At 37.1% G+C, this 19,946-nt stretch overlaps 1 protein-coding gene across 1 annotated transcript; it reads left to right on the top strand.

Moving 5' to 3' along the window:
• Window positions 1-830: 830 nt before the first annotated feature.
• Window positions 831-5,968, top strand: adcyap1a (adenylate cyclase activating polypeptide 1a). The gene is made up of 7 exons (XM_079844000.1): window positions 831-1,127; window positions 1,401-1,496; window positions 2,260-2,394; window positions 2,629-2,733; window positions 3,991-4,125; window positions 4,579-4,699; window positions 5,885-5,968. The coding sequence occupies exons 2-7, from the start codon at window positions 1,402-1,404 to the stop codon at window positions 5,891-5,893; spliced, it is 600 nt and encodes a 199-aa protein (XP_079700126.1). The 5' UTR covers window positions 831-1,127; window position 1,401; the 3' UTR covers window positions 5,894-5,968.
• The last annotated feature ends 13,978 nt before the right edge of the window (window positions 5,969-19,946 follow it).

Genomic DNA, 19,946 nt, shown 5'->3' on the forward strand with positions numbered 1-19,946 from the left:
TTCACCAAATGTCAGGAAATCATGCATACTTGGGAAAATGACATATACCATGACAAAATGTTACGCAACTGTTTTCAGACTACTAGCATGTCTACATTTCACTGACAACAATGATTCTTAAAATCAGCAAGCAGGGGATAAGTGTTGGAAGATCCGTCTATGGCTTGATATGTTTTGTTAATATTTTTTTAATAATATGCATAATTTTGATAAATGTTGTGGAAAAGAAAAGAAACAGAAAAAAAAACTGCTATTTAGCAAAGAAAAATTATTAAATGTTTTTTTTTAAACTGAGAAATAAATGCCCAATGTGACATATATGTAACAGAAAAAATGTATCATAAACGCCTAATGTCACATATGTGTAACATTACAGATCTTTCACAAGGAGGGGTTGTATTTCAAAAACAACTAGAAACATGTTATAAGTGGTCCATTAAGCCTGTTTTATATGCCCCATAATTTTCCTATAAGGATAAATTGGTCCGGGTTCTTATGGGTTAAATCATGCTTAATGTGCACTGAAATTAACAATTTAATTGAAATTAAACTAAATGAAATTAAAAATAAACCAATAAATGTTTGATGATTATTGAATTATTGCGATTTTTTTATGAAATAATTTTTATGCACTACATGTTGTATCGAAAATGCTAATTAAGAAAGCTAAAACTATACCAGAAGTATTTAATAACTGAAATCAGGCAGAAAATACTTCTGTATATTTTATAATGTCATAAAATATTAGGCCCAAATAGAGAGATCACTGTACTTTCCATTCCCATATATGGAGGAAGGAAAAGTACGTGATCTTTCCATCTCTCCATAGGGGAGGATGACGTCGACGAGATCTCTAAAGTGGGGAGTGAAAAGGGTCCAGAAAGGGCTGGAAGAATAAAACTCGCGATAATATAATGAGAGATGAAGACAAATGATCGCTCGTTCGACTGTCATTAAGCTATACTGAGATCTGAGGGGGAAAATAGGATCTAGCCTACTCTGTGCTCATAAGGATAACAAAGTGACGCGTAGAAAAGTTTAAAAAGCAGCCTGAGAGAGTCTTAGAGCGAGCTTGAGATTTTCATCTCATTCTTGCGGTTGAAGCCTCCACTGGACAGCAGTCGTAGGTAGGCTATGTCAACCTGAAAGGAACGTGATTTGGTGGCTATTCTGTGTGAAATAATTCAATTTGAGATAAAAGTGGCCTGTTTTGAGCGTGCATCTGTTGGAGCACTTGAAGCATCATTTTTGCAAATTAGTCAGCCAGGTATAACTAGTGTCATCTCAGAGACACCTGATGCTGAAACAGAAGGAGAATGGAGCGATAACAGTTTGGAGCATCAAAGAGTGAAAGTTCCAATCGATGATGTCCACTACTAATGTATGTCTTTCTTCTACAGAATGATGTCGAGCAGCAAAACGACTCTGGCTTTCCTTATCTACGGGCTCCTCGTACAGTGCAACGTGTGTTCGCCTCTGAGCCATCCGAGCATCAGGTAGGGAAACTGCACATCCGTCTCAGCGAACGCGCGGAGAGGATCTCGATTTTGTTGTATAGTTGGACAGCGAAACAGAATTTTTGCCCTAGGCTGTTGGAGCAATACAAAAAGTACGCGTTTTAGTGTCACACAAATGTCCAAAAGACATTGTTTTGCAGTCTTAAAAATAAAGGTAGGCTACTTTGTTGGTTGAAGAACCTTTAACATCCATAGAACCCTTTCAATGCATAAAAGGTCGAAAAAGATTCTTAAGATTATCTAAATGTTCTTCACAATAAGGCTCTTTGTGGAACCTTTATTTTTTAAAACTGTACATAAGAAATTATTACGAACCATTTTAAATAAGTAGGCTATCGGCTACGAGTTTCATTATTTAGGCATTCTTTTTTCTTTCTTTCTCGTAGCCTTGAATCAGATGATTTGTAAGGAAAGGCAAAAGTGTAAACGCGCTTAGCATTTTTTTTTTCTTCTTTGATTGGTTTAATTTTCATAACCTGGTTTTATGTAAATAATTCTGAAAAACACTATTATAATCCTTTTTTTATCCTTTCCGATTCTCGGATTTTGCCTACTAATATTAATTTTAGCAATTTTACAGAAACATCTCCTATATTTTGTTATTGTAGATGATAGTAATGTATGCATATAAATGTTTAAATATTTAGAGCACTTAGCTATAAGAATAAGTCTAGAAAATGATTTATTCACATTAGCCTATGTTAATTACTTGAGAATGAAATGACTTCATGTCTTGTTACAGAATGGAGACCGCAGGATTTGACGAGGAGGGCAAGGCGTTAACGGATCTAACCTTTGACAGTGACCAGATCACTATTCGAAGCTCTCCTTCGGTTGCTGAAGACGCATACACGTTATATAGTCCTCCCTCGAAAAGGTGATAATAGCCTACTTTTTCCCTCATCCGGACTCCCATTCTTACACATTCCCAATGTGTGCTGTAGCTGTGATTGTTCTGCTTACGTTCTGCGTTTTAGAGGCTTGTTTGAGTTGAGTTGAGCTGATTGAATTGAGAAATGGCGAAGAATAGTGTTTCTGAGCGAGATTTTTTAGCCCTCCATTAAAACGTTACATTGATATTGTACAATCTGTTTGGCATTTTGTCACGCAGATTGGAAAGGCATGCTGACGGGATGTTTAATAAAGCCTACAGGAAAGCGCTTGGACAGTTATCCGCGCGGAAATACCTGCATACACTGATGGCGAAGCGCGTGGGGTAAGAACAGTCCACCTTTCTCTCCACCTATCTTGCTCTCTCTAAAAATATATCGCTAATTTCACTTCCAACTCTTTGTCCGAGCTGCTGTGAGAGTCTCATGGTTTAGGCTACATGTCCAGTTCTCAACATTCATTAGATCTGTGGAACTGTGCTTGGGCGTTCAGACAGAACGCGTTCGTTCCATAGAGCGCAACGGAATTTATATTTTTTAACTAACGTTCTGGAAAATGTTTTCTCTGCTACGAACAAACGTTCTTCCAGTAACGTTAATAGAACGTTTGTTCAACGTTTTCTGGTCTTTAAAACTATAGCCTACACTGTTTACAACATTTTCCCCAGAAACATTTTAGTTGGATGTTCGTGTAACATTTTTAAATGTTACTAATTGTTTAAGAATGTTCAGAAAATGTTTGCAGTATGATAAAATTGAATGTTTCCTTCAAGATTGCAACCACAGAAAAAAAAACGTTTTACATTTAAAAGAACATTTAGAAATGGCGTTATCTCAATGGGAGCATTATCAAAACGTTCTTAAAACATATTTGGGTAGTTGACACACTTTTTTTGTACACTTTTTGAAGAAAAATTGCATATTTTTATGTAGTGTGAAGTCTGGAGAAAATAGAAGGGGTCACTAACTTTGTCAATTCTTTGTCTTTAATTTTTACAGAAATGTTTCCTATGGTGTGACATAGAAAGAATTAAGAGGGGTGTCACACCAAAGGACAACAGAAATTAACACTTTTATAGTGGTTCCAAAAAAAATTTGAGGCAAAATCTTACCATTTGCACATCATGGGCTTCACAGTAACACAACCTTGAATGGGGTCCTTCAACTAAAACTTGTCTGTGGAACTTTTCTTTTTAATTTATAAAAGTAATTTATTGGACCATGCTTGAGACAGTCACACCATATGACAATATTGAGATTTGGCTCAAAAATTTACAAAACAAATCAGACTAAGACAAAGCCAGTTTTTACATAAAAAGATCCATGTAAGACAAAGAAATGTTTAACCATTTACTGCATTTTAAATGATGACAATACTACTTATATTAATTTTTATCTTGTGTGAGTGAAAATGTCACGTCAACAGCCCATTGTCACTACATAACTTATTTACTAAATGAAACAAAGTTTTTGCAACAAACAGAAGATTTTTATTAATATTTGCACACTCACCAAGTCAGTGTTGAATGTTTCTGTAATATCCTGGGTTCTAGAACGCCTTGTTTTTTTTTTCTCCAATACAGAGGAGGGAACACAATAGATGACGACAATGAGCCGCTCTCAAAGCGTCACTCGGACGGGGTTTTCACGGACAGCTACAGTCGCTACCGGAAGCAAATGGCCGTAAAGAAGTATCTGGCCACGGTCCTGGGCAAAAGGTATAGACAGAGATATAGAAGCAAAGGACGGCGGCTTGCCTATTTGTAGCCTTTTTCATATTCATCTCTCTAGTTATCATGTACATGTACAGCTCTTGTAGCAAGTTAGTCACTACTAAGACTATCGATGATGATCTTTTGATCGCACCTGTGTCCTTTATAAACATGTATTTATGTATGAAGTAAAGACATTAAAACGAATATTTTGATAATAATATTGTTTTTCTTTTGTACTGAAGCACCTGATAATGCAACAAGTCGTTTAGTTTGAACCAAATAACAATTTGTTTGTTTGTTTGTTTATTAATTCATGCTTGCTTCAATGCTTTGTCTATTAAATACATCAGCCTGAATATGAGTAAATAAATAGTCTCAAAGACAATCATTACATTGAATGATACCTTCCTTCTTTCACTCCTGAAATTAAGAAAGAAGTTTTTTTATTTACAACAGCCCTGACGACTTAGATTTGCACCAAATTCTACAAGACATAGACTTTGGTGTGCTCCCGGATGGGGATGAGATTGTGGCATTTTTGTTGGATTGGCTGAGACAGTTTCCTCCTGAATTCCCGGTGAGTTCCTACGGCTCGGTGAGGGATGCCTCTCGTCCCTTCCACGCTCTTTTACTCACGTCAAGTTCTTCCCACTGTCATCTATGGCTAAAATCTCACAAGCCGTTCAACACGGTTTCCTTTCTTGCACACACCTTTCAAATATGATTAATACCTTAACATCTATATATGTATCTGAAGAAAATGAGCTCTTTCCTGTGCATATAAGCTTAAATTCAATCTGCATCTTCAAACGCACTTTTTGAAACACTGTCCAGCCCTTCCTGCTTTTCTGAGCATGCATTTGTTCCCTTTTAAATTTCTCACAAAAGGAATTGAAGTCAATGTCTATGAATAGCGTGTGTCATGTGGGTTAGAATTGATTACAGTGGTTCAGATACCTTCAAAAATCTGGGGTTGGTAAGATGTTTTTTTTTTTTTTGGTCTTATATGCTCACCAAGACTGCATTCAAGTGATCAAAAATACTGGAAAAAAAACTGTAATATTGTGAAATATTATTGAATTTACTCCAGTCTTCAGTGTCACATGACACTTTAGAAATCATTCTAATAGGCTGATTTGAAAACTGTTGAGGAATGCTTTTTCCAGGATTCCTTAATATAAAGCATTTATTTGAAATGGAAATCTTAGTCTTTATCAATCGAATGCGTCCTTGCTGTTTAAAAGTATTCATTTCTTCTTCTTTTTTAAACTACTGACCCCAAACTTTTGAACGGTAGAGTATATGGGATTTAAATATTTCATAGAATTTCACTCTTTTCTTTCTTCTGTTTTCTCCGTTTTCTATCTTTCTCATATTGCACTCTTCTCATATCAGTGTCAAATGTCTGTTATTTGTCCATAAAGCTGTTAATCAATGGAGACATGTGTCTCTGCATCTTAAAGTTCAGAGTTGTCACATCTACTGTATGTGGTTATAAATATCAGTAATTTCACAGCTGTATAGGAGCTTGTTGGGTATGATATATAGAGGTATTCTGTAATGATCCCTCTATGCATGCAAGACAAAGAATATTCCCAAAGGTCAAATGAAAGGTAATATGTTTTGAGGTAAAACCAACTTGCATAATTTACCATAATATATGCTTAAGCTTTCCTGTGATATGTATGTTTGTTTGCATATGCATTTTAGTACGTGCAAACATGTGAAATCAATCTATGTTTAATTCTGCATTCTCCTGCAGGCTTTGTGACACAGGAGACAGCTAAGCGGCTTGGGTGCCTTTGCTTCATCTTTATAATGGCCACCAATTTCAGATGGCACATTAGTGGCCCTCCAAATGCTGCAATCACCTGCTCGCACACCTCCTATTTCTCACATAACACAACTTGTTAAAATGCCACCTGGCCCTGCCTTTCCGGTTTTTGATTGAACTTCTTTATGCATAGTGTGTTGTAGCTATCTGTACAGCATTCATTAAACATTCTCAAACTTGAAATGCATTTTGTGTGCAGAGACTGATAGTGCCCAAAGCCTTACTTAAACGTTAGGATAAATCTATGTGTCTTGTGTTGATCGTTAGTACAATATAACACATGGGAGCCACAAAAGGTCACCATTATATGTGTAAGAAACAAAAAACAACAACAAAAAAAACTGTGTTGTAAGATTTGTATGAATAAATTTTTGTAAACAATACAATTTCGTCTAATCTTTGACACTCTTCCTAAGTTATGGGGAACGCAATGTCCTCAATGACACAAGTAAACACCATTAAAACTTGGAGTGGACCATAAATATAACACCTTTACAAGATCCCACATCTTCACAAATCAGAATGTAATATGCCATGAACAAAAAGTCCAGAAATTAGTGAAAAGTGACACTAACCATACACTCTCAGGAAAAAAAAGGTATACAGTGGGGGTACAATTTTGTATAACAAAACATATAACTGTACCTTTAAAGGTACACAAATGGTCTTTAGGGTAAAATTATACCATTGTTTTGCTCTACTTTTTTCCTGGGGTAGGCAAGTTCAGTCCTAGTAAGTCGCTGTCCTGCAGAGTTTGGCTCCAACCCTGAAAGACATCTATATAAGCTCTTATTGAAAATGAACAGAGGTTTAGATGTTGATGTTTTATTGAAAATGTTTGGTCGCCATTATTGTGATCAGTGTTTCCTTAAGTTGCGCAGTTTGACTCGGCTTGACTTGCCTACCCCTGACTTAGAGGTTCAAAAATGTACCCTTAATTGTACCACCCCAGTGACGGCCACTTGTACCTTTTTAAAAGGTAAAATTTTTTACTCTTTTTTTGTTTTTGAGAGTGTCAGCAGGAACTTTTCAAAATGTATTTCTAAACCTATTTTTGATGAAAAAGAGGGTTTCATACTAATGCTGTCTAATACAAAGACATTTAATCGTTTACCACACTTAGAAGAAAATGTTCTATAGAACCTTAAAGAATCCTTTTCTGGGATAATTTTATGGATTTACATTTAATTAATTAATTTTGTTTCAATTTAAAGGGTTAGTTTACCCCAAAATTTTAATTCTGTCATTAATTACTCACCCCCATGTTGTTACAAACCCATAAGACTTCTGTTCATCTTCTGCACACAAATGAAGATCTTTTTAATGAAATCTGAGAGCTTTCTGTCCCTCCATTGACAGTCTACGCAACTACCACTTTCAAGCCCCAGAGAGGTAGTAAAGACATCATAGTAATCCATTTGACTCCAGTGGTTTAACCTCAGTTTGATGAAGTGACGCGAGTGTTTTGTTTGCGCAAAAAAAAAACATTATTTTCACTTTATTTACAAAATATTAATCCCCAATGTGCGTTCATGCGAGAGCACCACGACACATGCATGTTGTGTTGATGCGAGAGCAGAAGTTGTTGTGTGAACGTATGCGTTGTCGATTAATATTCTGTAAATAAAGTGGTAAATTATGCTTTTTTGCACAAACAAAGCACTATAAAATTGAGGTTAAAACACTGGAGTCACATGGATTACTTTTATGATGTTTTTGTTTACTACCTATAGGGCTTGAAAGTGGTAGATCTTTCAATGGAGGGACAGAAAGCTCTCAGATTTCACTAAAAAGATTATCATTTGTGTTCCGGAGATGAACAGATGTCTTACGGGTTTGGAACGACATGAGGGGGAGTAATTACTGACAGAATTTTTATTTTTGGGTGAACTAACCTTTTAATGATACATTTTAGGAATTAAACAGCTTGTAAACTTCATCACTAATGTTGAAATAACCCATTCAAGTATAATTTAAGGCATTTCTCCTTAAATAGAACCTTTTTGGTATAAACGGTTCTTTAAAATTGAGCCAAGAACCCTATATAGAAACCCACGGAACCTTTTTTCTAAGAGTGGGAGCTGAAAGTATAGCTAACGTAGAAAGGCAAAAGAGAAAGTACACATACTGTATGGCCCGGTTTCACAGACAGGGCTTAGACTAAGCCAGGATTAGGCCTTAGTTCAATTAGGACATTTAAGTAACTTTTATAAACGTGCCCAAGAAAAAAACATTACTGGTGTGCATCTTGAGACAAAACAATGCCACTGACATATTTTAAGATTTGTCAGTGCAAGATTATTTCAGTTAAAACAGCTCAAACATGCATTTTAGTCTAGGACTAGCTTAAGCATTGTCTGTGAAACCGGGGGTATATGTATTTGTGTGTATTCTCAGGCTGTGACTGGTCTTGTACAGTGCCGAGACACCAGGATAAGAAGAACCTTTTAGTTCCCGTCAGAACAGATCAGAGCTAATAATCTCACATTGGACCCCTACATCGTTGTCGCACAGCAGGCAAAAACACTGACCTTTACAATCTCTATTACATGTCCGTTTAGCTAGTTGACTTATTGCATGTAAACATTGTACATAACGTCAGAATTTTGTAATGTGGTTAGGATCTATTTAAATTTATTTTTGTGAGGTCAAACTTAAAATGTTAGATTTACTTGTATTTGGCTGAACAGTTGTATAGGTGGCTCGCCAATGTGATTGAATTCTTCTAATGAATCTATGTTGGTTAACTGTGATATCACAAACCGGGTGTGGCTCTGATGAACGCTCCATAAGTGAATTGATTAAATATAAGTCCATTCCCATGCGTTTTCTCTCTCTCTCGCTGTAATTTTTATTGCATATACTGAAACACATTGAATGTGGTGCACCTATAAGCCTCTGTGGTTAATATAAACCCAGGCTCATTGGAAAAACATGACTGTGGTGATATTTCTGCCTACAAAGTCAATGCCTATAATAAGGCAGCGTAGCAACAAGTCAGCTGCCTACGTTTTCAGACGCAGCAGTGGTCTTGGTCAAGCTCCGCCACAAAAGTGTAATGCTGTAGCCTACCAGGTGAGCTACCAATCAAGTTTACTATGGCAGAATTTTTACATATAGAGCTGTTTATGTGATGGAAACGTCAAAATAAATGAAATAAAAATGTTTTGAAGTGATAACATTCACCCTTAAAAATAAAGGTGCCAGGAAGAACCAAAAAGGGGTTTTCACAGTGATGCCATAGAAGAACCATTTTTGGTTCCCTGAATAACCATTTTGTGAAAGGTTCTTTAAAGAACCATTTTTTCTAATCATTTTATAGTCTAAAGAACCTTTCTGTACTACAAAGAACCTTTTGTGCAAAAAACCTTTTGTTCTTTGGATATTAAAAGGTTGGAGGTTAAAAGGTTCTTCATGGAATCATACACCCCGTCAAAGAACCATTTAAGAACCTTTATTTTTAAGAGTGTTGTACAAGGAAATATAAGTCTTTATTAATCAATAAAATGCCCTTGTAATCATAATTTGTGTGGAAAAAAAATAATAAAAGTTGGTCTTTTACTGCTAGTGTTCATGTAGTTTTAATTAATAGTAAAATTCCATCAAATTGAATAGAACATATTTTAATTGAATAGTTGGTTAAGGATTGTTCAATTAAAATTCAATTCAATTCAATTGATGGAATTTTACTATTAACTCAAATGTTAAATCTTAAAAAATAAATTTAAAAAGGCCATATAGACTGTGTGAATTCTAGATTTATGTAACTTCCCTGAAAAGTGATTGCTTATAAAATGAAGCGGGGTGCTACAAAAAAGAAATAGTGGCACCATTTCCAAATCTTAAATAATAAATAAAGATGGTGCCACAAAAATCTTTCTGGAAACGAAAGTGCATGTGATTGACTTAAAGTGTCTTAAGGGAAAACGCGCTCTTTCTACTTCCTTTCTCCTCTTTCTACCTTCCATCTCCCCCTCCTCAAACACTGGCTGTTCGAGTAAATAACCCAGTTTACCAGAACAGAAATATTCATTTGCGTGTGATAAATTGCCCTGGTATCTGAAATCATTTTATAGGACTTTTCACAAAGACTCTAAGGGTGTGTTCACACTTGGAAGATTTGGTTGCTCTGTTAGTGCGGTTCATTTGAATAAGTCTGACCCCTGAAAAAATGGGTCTCGGTCCGCTTCCAATACCAAAGACATCTAACAAACTAAAATCAGGACATGATGTCATAAGATGTGACGCTAAAAAGGACAGAATGCACAAGCATACATGTTTTTTTCCTTGTCATAAGAGCTATGTTGCGCATAACAGTTCAGGCATAAGAACCGCCGTCCCCTTGCAGCATATCTTCATTTGTGTGTGACGGAGGAATTCCTCTCACTGTTTTGACTCTTTTACGCATTTTATAAGCTCTTTGTGAGTTCTCAGCTGGTAAAAATACCATATGTATGCACATACAACAAGCGCATTTAGTTCCGTCACATAGGCTACTATACGCCAGTTTTTTATTTTATTTGTATCTTTGGGTTTGGTCTTAAAAATGACAGGGGATGGGGAAATCACAATGCCAGCTCAACATCATGATGTCTGTCAGCCATTGGCGATGTCTATCAGCCCAACCCTAATGTCCATAAATTAATCATTTATAATAAATACTGCAATATTCCATACAATTTCACCATTTATGGTGACTTTAAAATGGCACATTTGAATATATTGAAAAAGAGCTCATCTCACAACAACACACACACACAAAAAAAGGGTGTCAAAATTGTACCTTTAGGCTTAGTGTACACCAACTTGTTGCTGGGGCAGTACACTTAAAAGGACATCTTTGTACATTTTATACTAAAATACCCTAGAGTAAAAATACGTAGGCCTACCTTAAAGGGTTAGTTCACCCAAAAATGAAAATTCTGTCATTAATTACTTACCCTCATGTCGTTCGACACCCGTCAGACCTCTGTTCATCTTCGGAACAGAAATGAAGATATTTTAGTTGAAATCTGATGGCTCTGAAAGGCCTCCATTGGCTCAATGGCACGTTACACTCTCAAGACCCTTAAAAGGTACTAAAGACGTAGTTACAATGTCCATCTCACTACAGTGGTTCTAAAATAACTTTATGAATCGGCGACAATAGTTTTTGTGCGCAAAAAAACCCTAAATAACGACTTACATAGTGATGACGATTTCAAAACACGGCATCATGAAGCTTCAAAGCGTTATGAATCAGCGATTCTAACCGCTGATTCGACTCTTTCAGCAGTTTGGTGGTTTGACACGCGATCCGAATCATCATTCGGCTCACTGATTCATAACGCTTCGAAGCTTCATGAGGCCGTGTTTTGAAATCGTCATCACTATGTAAGTCGTTATTTAGGGTTTTTTTGCGCACAAAAACTATTGTCGCCGATTCATAAAGCCTATCTTGACACCCATCTCTGTGTGCAGCAACCTAGCTGAAATGCTATGGACAAAGCAAACATTATAAACTGAAAGACATTTGGAGGTATACTTCTAATTTAGCTTGAATGCCTGTGAAACATAGAAGTGAAGACCAGGAGATTTTCAGCAGGGTTCTTTACTGAGAAACATATTATGGTTTCCATCACCATATCAATGCAAGCCTATCTAAGGCTTTCCTTATAAAATGTTTTTAATTTCCCTTCCCCAATTATTGTACAAATATTTTACTGAGACGATTGAGAGTTTTATTAGGACCTGTCTTTTCAGATGAAGACAGACTGCATCCCTTTTCTTTTTTCTCTCTTCCTTTGTCTCCACTTCTTTTCCTGCTCTCCCATTCCATTATCAACTCTTTTTAATCACCAGCTTAATGAGCATTAAATTATTAATATCCACAGCCTGTGTGTGTGTTTGTGGGCTGTGCAAATGCAGCTAAGTGCGTGGTTTTGTGTTGGGCTCTATGCTATAATATTGATCAATGGGGTAAATGCAACGAGGTGTCACTGTCAAACGCTTCAATTTTTATTAACAAGAGTTGGCACATCCTTATGAAATATTCATATGAGGGCATCCTCTCTGCACTCATCTCACTCATTTAATATCTCTTGTGATATCTTTTCACTGAGCTTGTCCAGCAGGACCAATTAGCTACAGTTATTTCCAGTTGAAATGAACACACCAACCACTTTAATTCCTTTTCACACACATTTTGGAGTTTTTCTCCTCCGTTTCCCTCAAATAAGCAAGGAGTAAGCACCTTTGGTGATAGAAATGATTGTAAATGAGCATAAGCCCCATACGGTCCGCCTTGCTTTGTTTGCATGTAGCTACCACAATACCTTGCGCTCAGGCAGTTTGGCGTGACTTTGCCTGCAACGCTTCAAAGTCGTGAGTTGTGGTTTGAAGTCTTAACTTACGGGCTCAAAAACCTGCCTGGAATGCAGCATAAAGCTCACCTGAGGCTAGAGATGTTTAATGGTGGGCCTTCAGTCTCAAAAAAAATTTAAGTTATTTATTGACATCAATGGTTCCATGAAGAACCTTCAAAATCAATGAAAACTTTTGAAAGGCTCTTTTTATTGAAAAATGTATATATATATATATATATATATATATATATATATATATATATATATATATATATATATATATATATATATATATATATATATATATATATATATATATATATATTTTTTTTTTTTTTTTTTTTTTTAAAGGATTAGTTGACTTCAAAAAGAAAATTTCCTGATAATTTATCCAAGATGCTCATGTCTTTCTTTCTTCAGTGGAAAATAAATTAAGTTTTTTGAGGAAAACATTTCAGGATTTTTCTCCACACAATGGACTTCAGTGGCTACCAAAAAGTTGAAGGGACAAATCAATGCAGTTTCAAAGCGCTTCGAAGGGCTTCAGAGGCTCTGCGTGATCCCAGACGAGGAATAGGGTCTTATCTAGCGAAAACATCGGTCATTTTCAAATAAAAATGTAAATTGTATATACTTTTTAACCTAAATTGCTCATCTTGCGCTGCTCTGCGACACCACGGATTGCACAATCACCTCGGAAAGGTCACGCTATACGTAGGCAGAAATACCGCCTGTTTACAAAGTGCACTTGCGAAGACTAATACAAACATCCTTTAGCAAAAAAAGGTTAAACAACGATGTCAAATGATTTTGAAGTTGGAGATGGAGGTTTTTTTTTGTAAAGGGCACTTTTTATTTTAGTCTTCACACGTTCGCTTGCGGCGGTACTTCCGCCTACGTCTAGCATGACCTTTCTGAAGTGACTGCGCAATTCGTAGCACATCGCAGAGCAGCGCAAGATGAGAAATTTAGGTTAAAAAGTATATAAATGTTTGGGGGGGGTTTTCTTGAAAATGATAGTTTCGCTAGATAAGACCCTATTCCTCAGCTGGGAACGCGCAGAGCCTCTGAAGCCCCTTCGAAGCCCTTTGAAACGGCATTGATTTGGACCTTCAACATTTTGGTTGCCATTGAAGACCATTGTGTGGAGAAAAATCCAGGAATGTTTTCCTCAAAAACTTAATTTCTTTTCCACTGAAGAAAGAAAGACACGAACATCTTGGATGAGATGGGGGTGAGTAAAATATCAGGAAATTTTTATTTTAAAGTGATCTAATCCTTTAAGAACTGATCACTGAAAGGTTCTTTGTGGAACCAAAAATGGTTCTTCTATGGCATCGCCGTGAAAACCTTGTGTTGGGACCTTGATTTTCATAAAACAGGGTGGCCAAAGCACAGAGTATGAAAACAGCATGCCAAAGTACCAACAAAAATACATCTCAGCAAAGTTTCAAACCAGCAAATAACTAAACAACCTATAAACAACTGACAAACACAAAAAATGGCTATTCCTGTTCTCTATCAAGTATAAAGTTAAACACTAGGCCTTATATGAATTACAGTTTAGATTTTTATAGTATAAATGTTGAGGAATTGTACTTACCTTCACATGTCCTACAATATTAGTCTGAGTGATTGCACTGGCGATGTGGAGCACTTTACAGATAAGAACAGGCCCGTCGCGACAAGGCAGGCAAACCAAGCAATTGCTTGGGGCCCCGAGCTGGCCTGGGGCCCCAAGACACCGACAGGTTAAGAATAAAATGAAACGACAAACTGTGTGAGCGCCCCATTGATAGTCAATGCAGTAAAGTGCAATGACACTGTTATCGGGATCCCCCTTAAGGGGCCCCCTCTCAGTAGTCGCTGACAGCAGCCAGCCAACCACGCGATCTCTGCTGCGGCAAAATACAAAACATCCTCGGATTTGAAGCGGAATTTTATGCTTCAGGAAGCCAGAAAAGAAAATAGAGAAAGGAAGAGGAGGATAAGAAAAAAAACAAGATAGTGGTATGTGATAAATTACACTGGATAAAATAGCTCTACTTGTCTTGTACAAAAATGGTGTAAGTTTGCAGCAGGTAGGCTAGCAAAAATATGTTTATGTTAGCTATCGTTACCTGCCTGACGGCAAATGCTGCTTGTAACGAACAGTTAGAGCAACTTTTTTTTTTCCGAACAGACGAAATTACATGAGATTGCTATAGTTTTGTAATATGTTTTGATGAAAGTGGCATAGCATGCTATACTAACTATTATTATAAACATTATTTAACCAGAAAGAGGCAGAGGAACATTATTTTTTTCATAGCTTATCTTAGTGTGCTAGTGTCGGGATATATACGGTAGTGACAGTTTGCAAATATGACATTATTTTTATAAGTTACCAATGGATCTTGAACAATTACTTTATTCTGTGGCAATTTTTACACTGTTACATTTTGAAGTACAGTATCAGGACAACCCACATGTTTTACTGGTACTGTTTATTAACTATTTATCAAGGTATTATAGTCATCTGTTGCAACTTTATAATAACCATCTAGATAATGTTTATAGACAGTTTACAAACCAACTAGTAACCCTTAAGTATTCCCAAAGTGTTAGGAATATCTGGTCCGTCTATCTATGTAATGTTTATAGATGTTTTAAAAATGGTTAAAGGTTTACAAATTTTTTTAATGATACAGTGGTGTTTTTTGCAAATGTTTTCAAATTTTATGGACAGTATATGCAACAACAGTATTTGCACTGTCTCTATGTCCATTTTGCTTGGGGCCCCCAAATTTCTTCAAACGGCCCTGGATAAGAATAATATAGCCTACAATACAACGTGGCCACGAATAAATTTTTTTTTCCAAATAGTGGCCACAATTTACTAATTCGCTCCCTCGTTTTGATTGAACTAAAACAGGGGAAATAATTACATGGCTAAGATTTAGTAAAACATGTGTTCATTAGGAAAGTTCAAGACGTAACTTGTTAGGTTAACGTTACCCAGTCAGCAAATTTTCTTTGGCATAGATCTGGCCCAAATAAACAGCCGATGGTTTCGCTAGATAAGACCCAATTCCTCGCCTGGGATCATGCAGAGCCTCTGAAGCCCTTTGAAACTGCATTGATTTGGACCTTCAATACGTTGGTACCACTCAAGCAGGGGCGCCGCTAGCAATTTTGGGCCCTATGAAAGAATATGTTGGGCCCTCTACCACACCAACCTAGCTATCCAAAATCTTTGTCTGCAATTTAATAATACTGACCAATTAAGCTCCACTCGCTCAACCCAGAATGCCCCAATTGGCTGATGAAACATTGATTAAAATTAAGATACAATTTATGCAAAACAAAACTTAATGAAGTAGTCACAATCATGTCTGATCAACTCCATTCATCTTATGATGTGTCCTATCTCTTGCTGTTCACTTTTCATAATCGACATAGATTTACAGATTGACAACATAGACATAAAAAAACAACATTATAATATTTAAACATAAATATAAAAATAAATACCTTAATGGCTACAACAATTATAGCACAGAGAATTTTCATGTCGGAGTGGGATATGAGTGAATGTAGTTTTTACGTTAACCGTGAGCGGTTCATGAGTGGAGCGTTTTGCTGGATTTTGCCGGAAATGCGGCAGCATTTTTTTATATTTGTAACTCTTTGGTAGATTATACATTTATAATACATTACTACTAGTACTGTTACTACTAATAAAACCAATCTCTGGGGGCCCCAAAAGTGTGTGGGGCCTTAGAATCGTCATAACTTTGCCCCCCTTAGCTGCGCCCCTGCACCCAAGACATACAGTACAGTAGAATGAATGCTGCTGTGCAGCCATTTTTAAAAGACTAGTAACAGGGTATTTTTAGACATATAATACTTAATATACTTAATAGCCTATTAATAAAAAAAATAACAACACCAAAACAGCACTTCTTGCATTGCAAAATAAGGTGGACAGGGCAAAATTTGGATTATGATTTGATATGGTCATGTTACAAGTGTTCAATCCAATTATATGAAGTCAAAAATGTAGAAAACATTTCAAAAACATGCATCAGTTATTTGTGTTTGCTAGAGAGACCACTCTCTTTAGTGCAATGCAATCAAGAATGAAATCAATTATTTTTTCCCCCGAATAGCTGAAAGTTAATCCAGACTGGACTGCATCTCAGGTAAAACTATTTATTTGATTCTAATATAATAAAAAAAATGTTCTGCTGTGTTTTCTGGTGATTTTGTGCTCGCGTGTTTGCTTCACAAATGAATATGCATACACATTCACCGATCAGACATAACATTATGACCACTGACGGGTGAAATCAAGCATAGCGTCAGTTCTGGCAGGTCACATTGATCATGTCTACCTATAGGGATTTGACGTCTATCACCAGATACATATATATAGCTCCTCAGTACTATCACAGAGCTGCCAACTTTTCAAAAAAACTTAGAGTGAGATTTGGTGGGGCCAACCAAAATTTTTCCGCGAACAAAGCAAAAATTGCAACAAAAAATAAAATAAATAATACTATTATAATAATAGCTATATATATATATATATATATATATATATATATATATATATATATATATATACACACACACACACATCACAGAAAACACTCTCTCTGCATCAGCATTTGAATGGGGTAGTATTGTTTTTTGTTGTTGATTTCTTTTTTGCCTTTGATAGATAAGGTTGATAATTAATTATTTCTATTAAGACAAAATGCATCTATATGACGCTTTGTATACAGTATATCCTATACACACACACACACACACACACACACACACACACACACACACACACACACACACACACACACACACAATTTTAAAGCACTATGTAGAGGCATGGTTTTGTTTAAATAGAACAAATTGATTATACATCAACCTACAGCATACTTTTACAGGGAACAAAAAGGAAAATAACTGTCTGTCCTGTCTGTTGCTCTTCTGTCTGTTGTGTGGTTCTTTTTTGCTGTGGCTGATCTAAAAAAACAGTGTTGTAGTAAAAACTACTTTGAGTAGTTAAGTTATATTCAAGCTACCCTTTTGAAAATAGCTACACTACAAGTTACTATCAAAAAGTAGCTGGCTACATTGAAACCATGTTTCTTTTTCTTCTTCTTTTTTACAATGAGATTGTTACAAATAACTGAATAATTGTTCATGAAGAATGTTATAATATTTGGGGTTTCAAGCTTCATAATGCAATGTAATTATGATTTCAAAGAGTATAGGTATTCAGGGTTATTGGGACACTTTTCCCCAGTCATTTCAATGGAAAAAACTGTCAGAATCATTACACACAATACTCAAATATAGCCTATGGGCCCTATCTTGCACCCAGCGCAATTGACTTTGTACACCGACGCATGTGTCATTCCTATTTTGCACCCGCGCAAAGCGCGCTTTTCCCTCCACAGAAGCACGTCGCTAAACTAGTGAATGAACTTGCGCTACCTGGGCGGTTGAGCGCAAAAAAGGAGGCGTGTTCCGGCGCAAACAATCCCTGGTGCTATTTTGCTGTTCCATTAAACAATTGCGCCACTGACCAGAAAAAACCTAGTCTAAAGTCAGTGGCGCGTTGCGCGTTGTTCATTATGCTATTTTAAGGGCGCATGCTTGACCATAATGTATAGCGTGCACAACGCGCATACACTTTGCTCATGTAATCTACACAGATGCAACAGTTATTTTTGCAAATCATAAATTGTTACACTAAAAAAATATTAACACATGAGATGACGGAAATCATTGGTGTGCCACGAAGATGTGAAAAAATAGGCATAAATCTAGCTTACAAATGATTCAGGCTAATTGTAATAATTAAGGATAAGACCTGTTTGCCCAATAGTGGCAAGACATATATGTATATAAGGACATCTGACAAATTGGTTTGTCCGTCAAGAACCAGGAAAAAAAATCGACTGAAAAACTGAAAAAACTGAAAGACTGAAAAAAAAAAGACTGTGAAATCACCTTTACCATAATGTAGGCCCTACAACATTACAACTTCACTTCTCTGCCTTTCACTGCTCTTACAAGCACATCTCCTCGGCTGTGAACCGCTCCTGGCGTGCGCCTGGTAAATACGCCATAATAATAGCAATCCATTATGGAACTTGCGCACCTGCTTTTAAAGGGAATGTTGGATGACGCTCGGATTGGTTTATTCACGTTACGCCCAAACCACACCTATGAATAATGAAGCTACTTCAGACCAACCCATTTTAGATTTGCGCCGGGCGCAAGAGCCATTTATCCCGCCGGGAAAATAGCAACAGCGCCGAGACCCGCCCACAAAGTTACTTGCGCTTCACGCTTTGACACTAGCGTTTCAGATCGTTAAAATAGGGCCCTATATCTCAAACTGGCTGCCCAAGTGCAAAATGGCTACAAATTTAACATCAGTGCAAGAACAAAATGTATGCAAATCAACTTTGCGATGCTGTTTGCGAACGTTTGTTGCAACTATGGTTTCGGGAAACACGGCTCGTTTAACTATGCTTATAAGGACGGAACTTGTGACCATAGTTAGCGAACAACACTTTCGGGAAACGCACATGAGCGTCACAGCGCTCCACTTCGCTCATTACAGGCTCGTTCTCGTCAGAACCCAAAACGGAATGTAGCTTTAGGTCGCGCAACACCGTATTTATTTGCCCATTTATCTTGAACCCCCTCACCGAAAGCATGATCGGCTCAACATGTAGATGTAGATATATAGATAAACTCATCTTTCAGGCATTTGACAGACCGGGTTGGCACTTCAGCGTGAGAAATCGGGGGTGTGGCGTGTGAGCGTGTGAAACCAATCAAATGCGTGTGTCTCACGGCCAATGCGTGAGAGTTGGCAGCTCTGCTATCAGCTGCTATTGCGTTTCTCCAGAGCTCATTTACCCTCCTCCATCCCCAGCTCCTCCTCTTGTCAGTCAGGATTTGATATTCTGATTTCCCTTGAATCAGACTAAAATTCCTGAATACTTTGTACATTTTAAACATTAATGATATCTGCAATACATTATGTTGGTTCCGTTCTGTTTACCCCGAGGGGGGTTATTGCTGCTCTCCCTGCTCTTAACCATGCTAGGCTGCATGGATGCGCAGGGAGTTCTTGCCCAGAACAGAACCATACCGGCAATCCAAACTATATGCTAAATAGTATATGCTATATGCTAATATATGCTAATGTGTTAATCATCTTTGACGATAGTGGTCCTGACAGAAATGAGGTGAAGTGCACCTTTAGTGGGTGGGATATATTAGGCAGCAAGTGAACATTTTGTCCTCAAAGTTGATGTGTGTGGCAAAAGCAGTCGAGGCCAAGGGGCCGTGAGAACAAATTGTGATGGCTAGACGAAAAACTGCAGCTCTTGTGGGGTGTTCCCGGTCTGCAGTGGTCAGTATCTACCAAAAATGGTCCAAGGAAGGAACAGTGGTGAACTGGCGGCCAAGGCTCATTGATGCACATGGGGAGCAAAGGCTGGCCCGTGTGGTCCGATCACACAGATGAGCTGTAGCTCAAATTGCTCAAGAAGTCAATGCTGGATCTGATTGAAAAGTGTCAGAATACACTCAGGGTGCCCATGCTGACCCCTGTCCACCGCCGAAAGGGAAGATATATG

This window comes from Gobio gobio (assembly GCF_949357685.1).
Source record: "Gobio gobio genome assembly, chromosome: 2".
Classification (NCBI taxonomy): Eukaryota; Metazoa; Chordata; class Actinopteri; order Cypriniformes; family Gobionidae; genus Gobio; species Gobio gobio.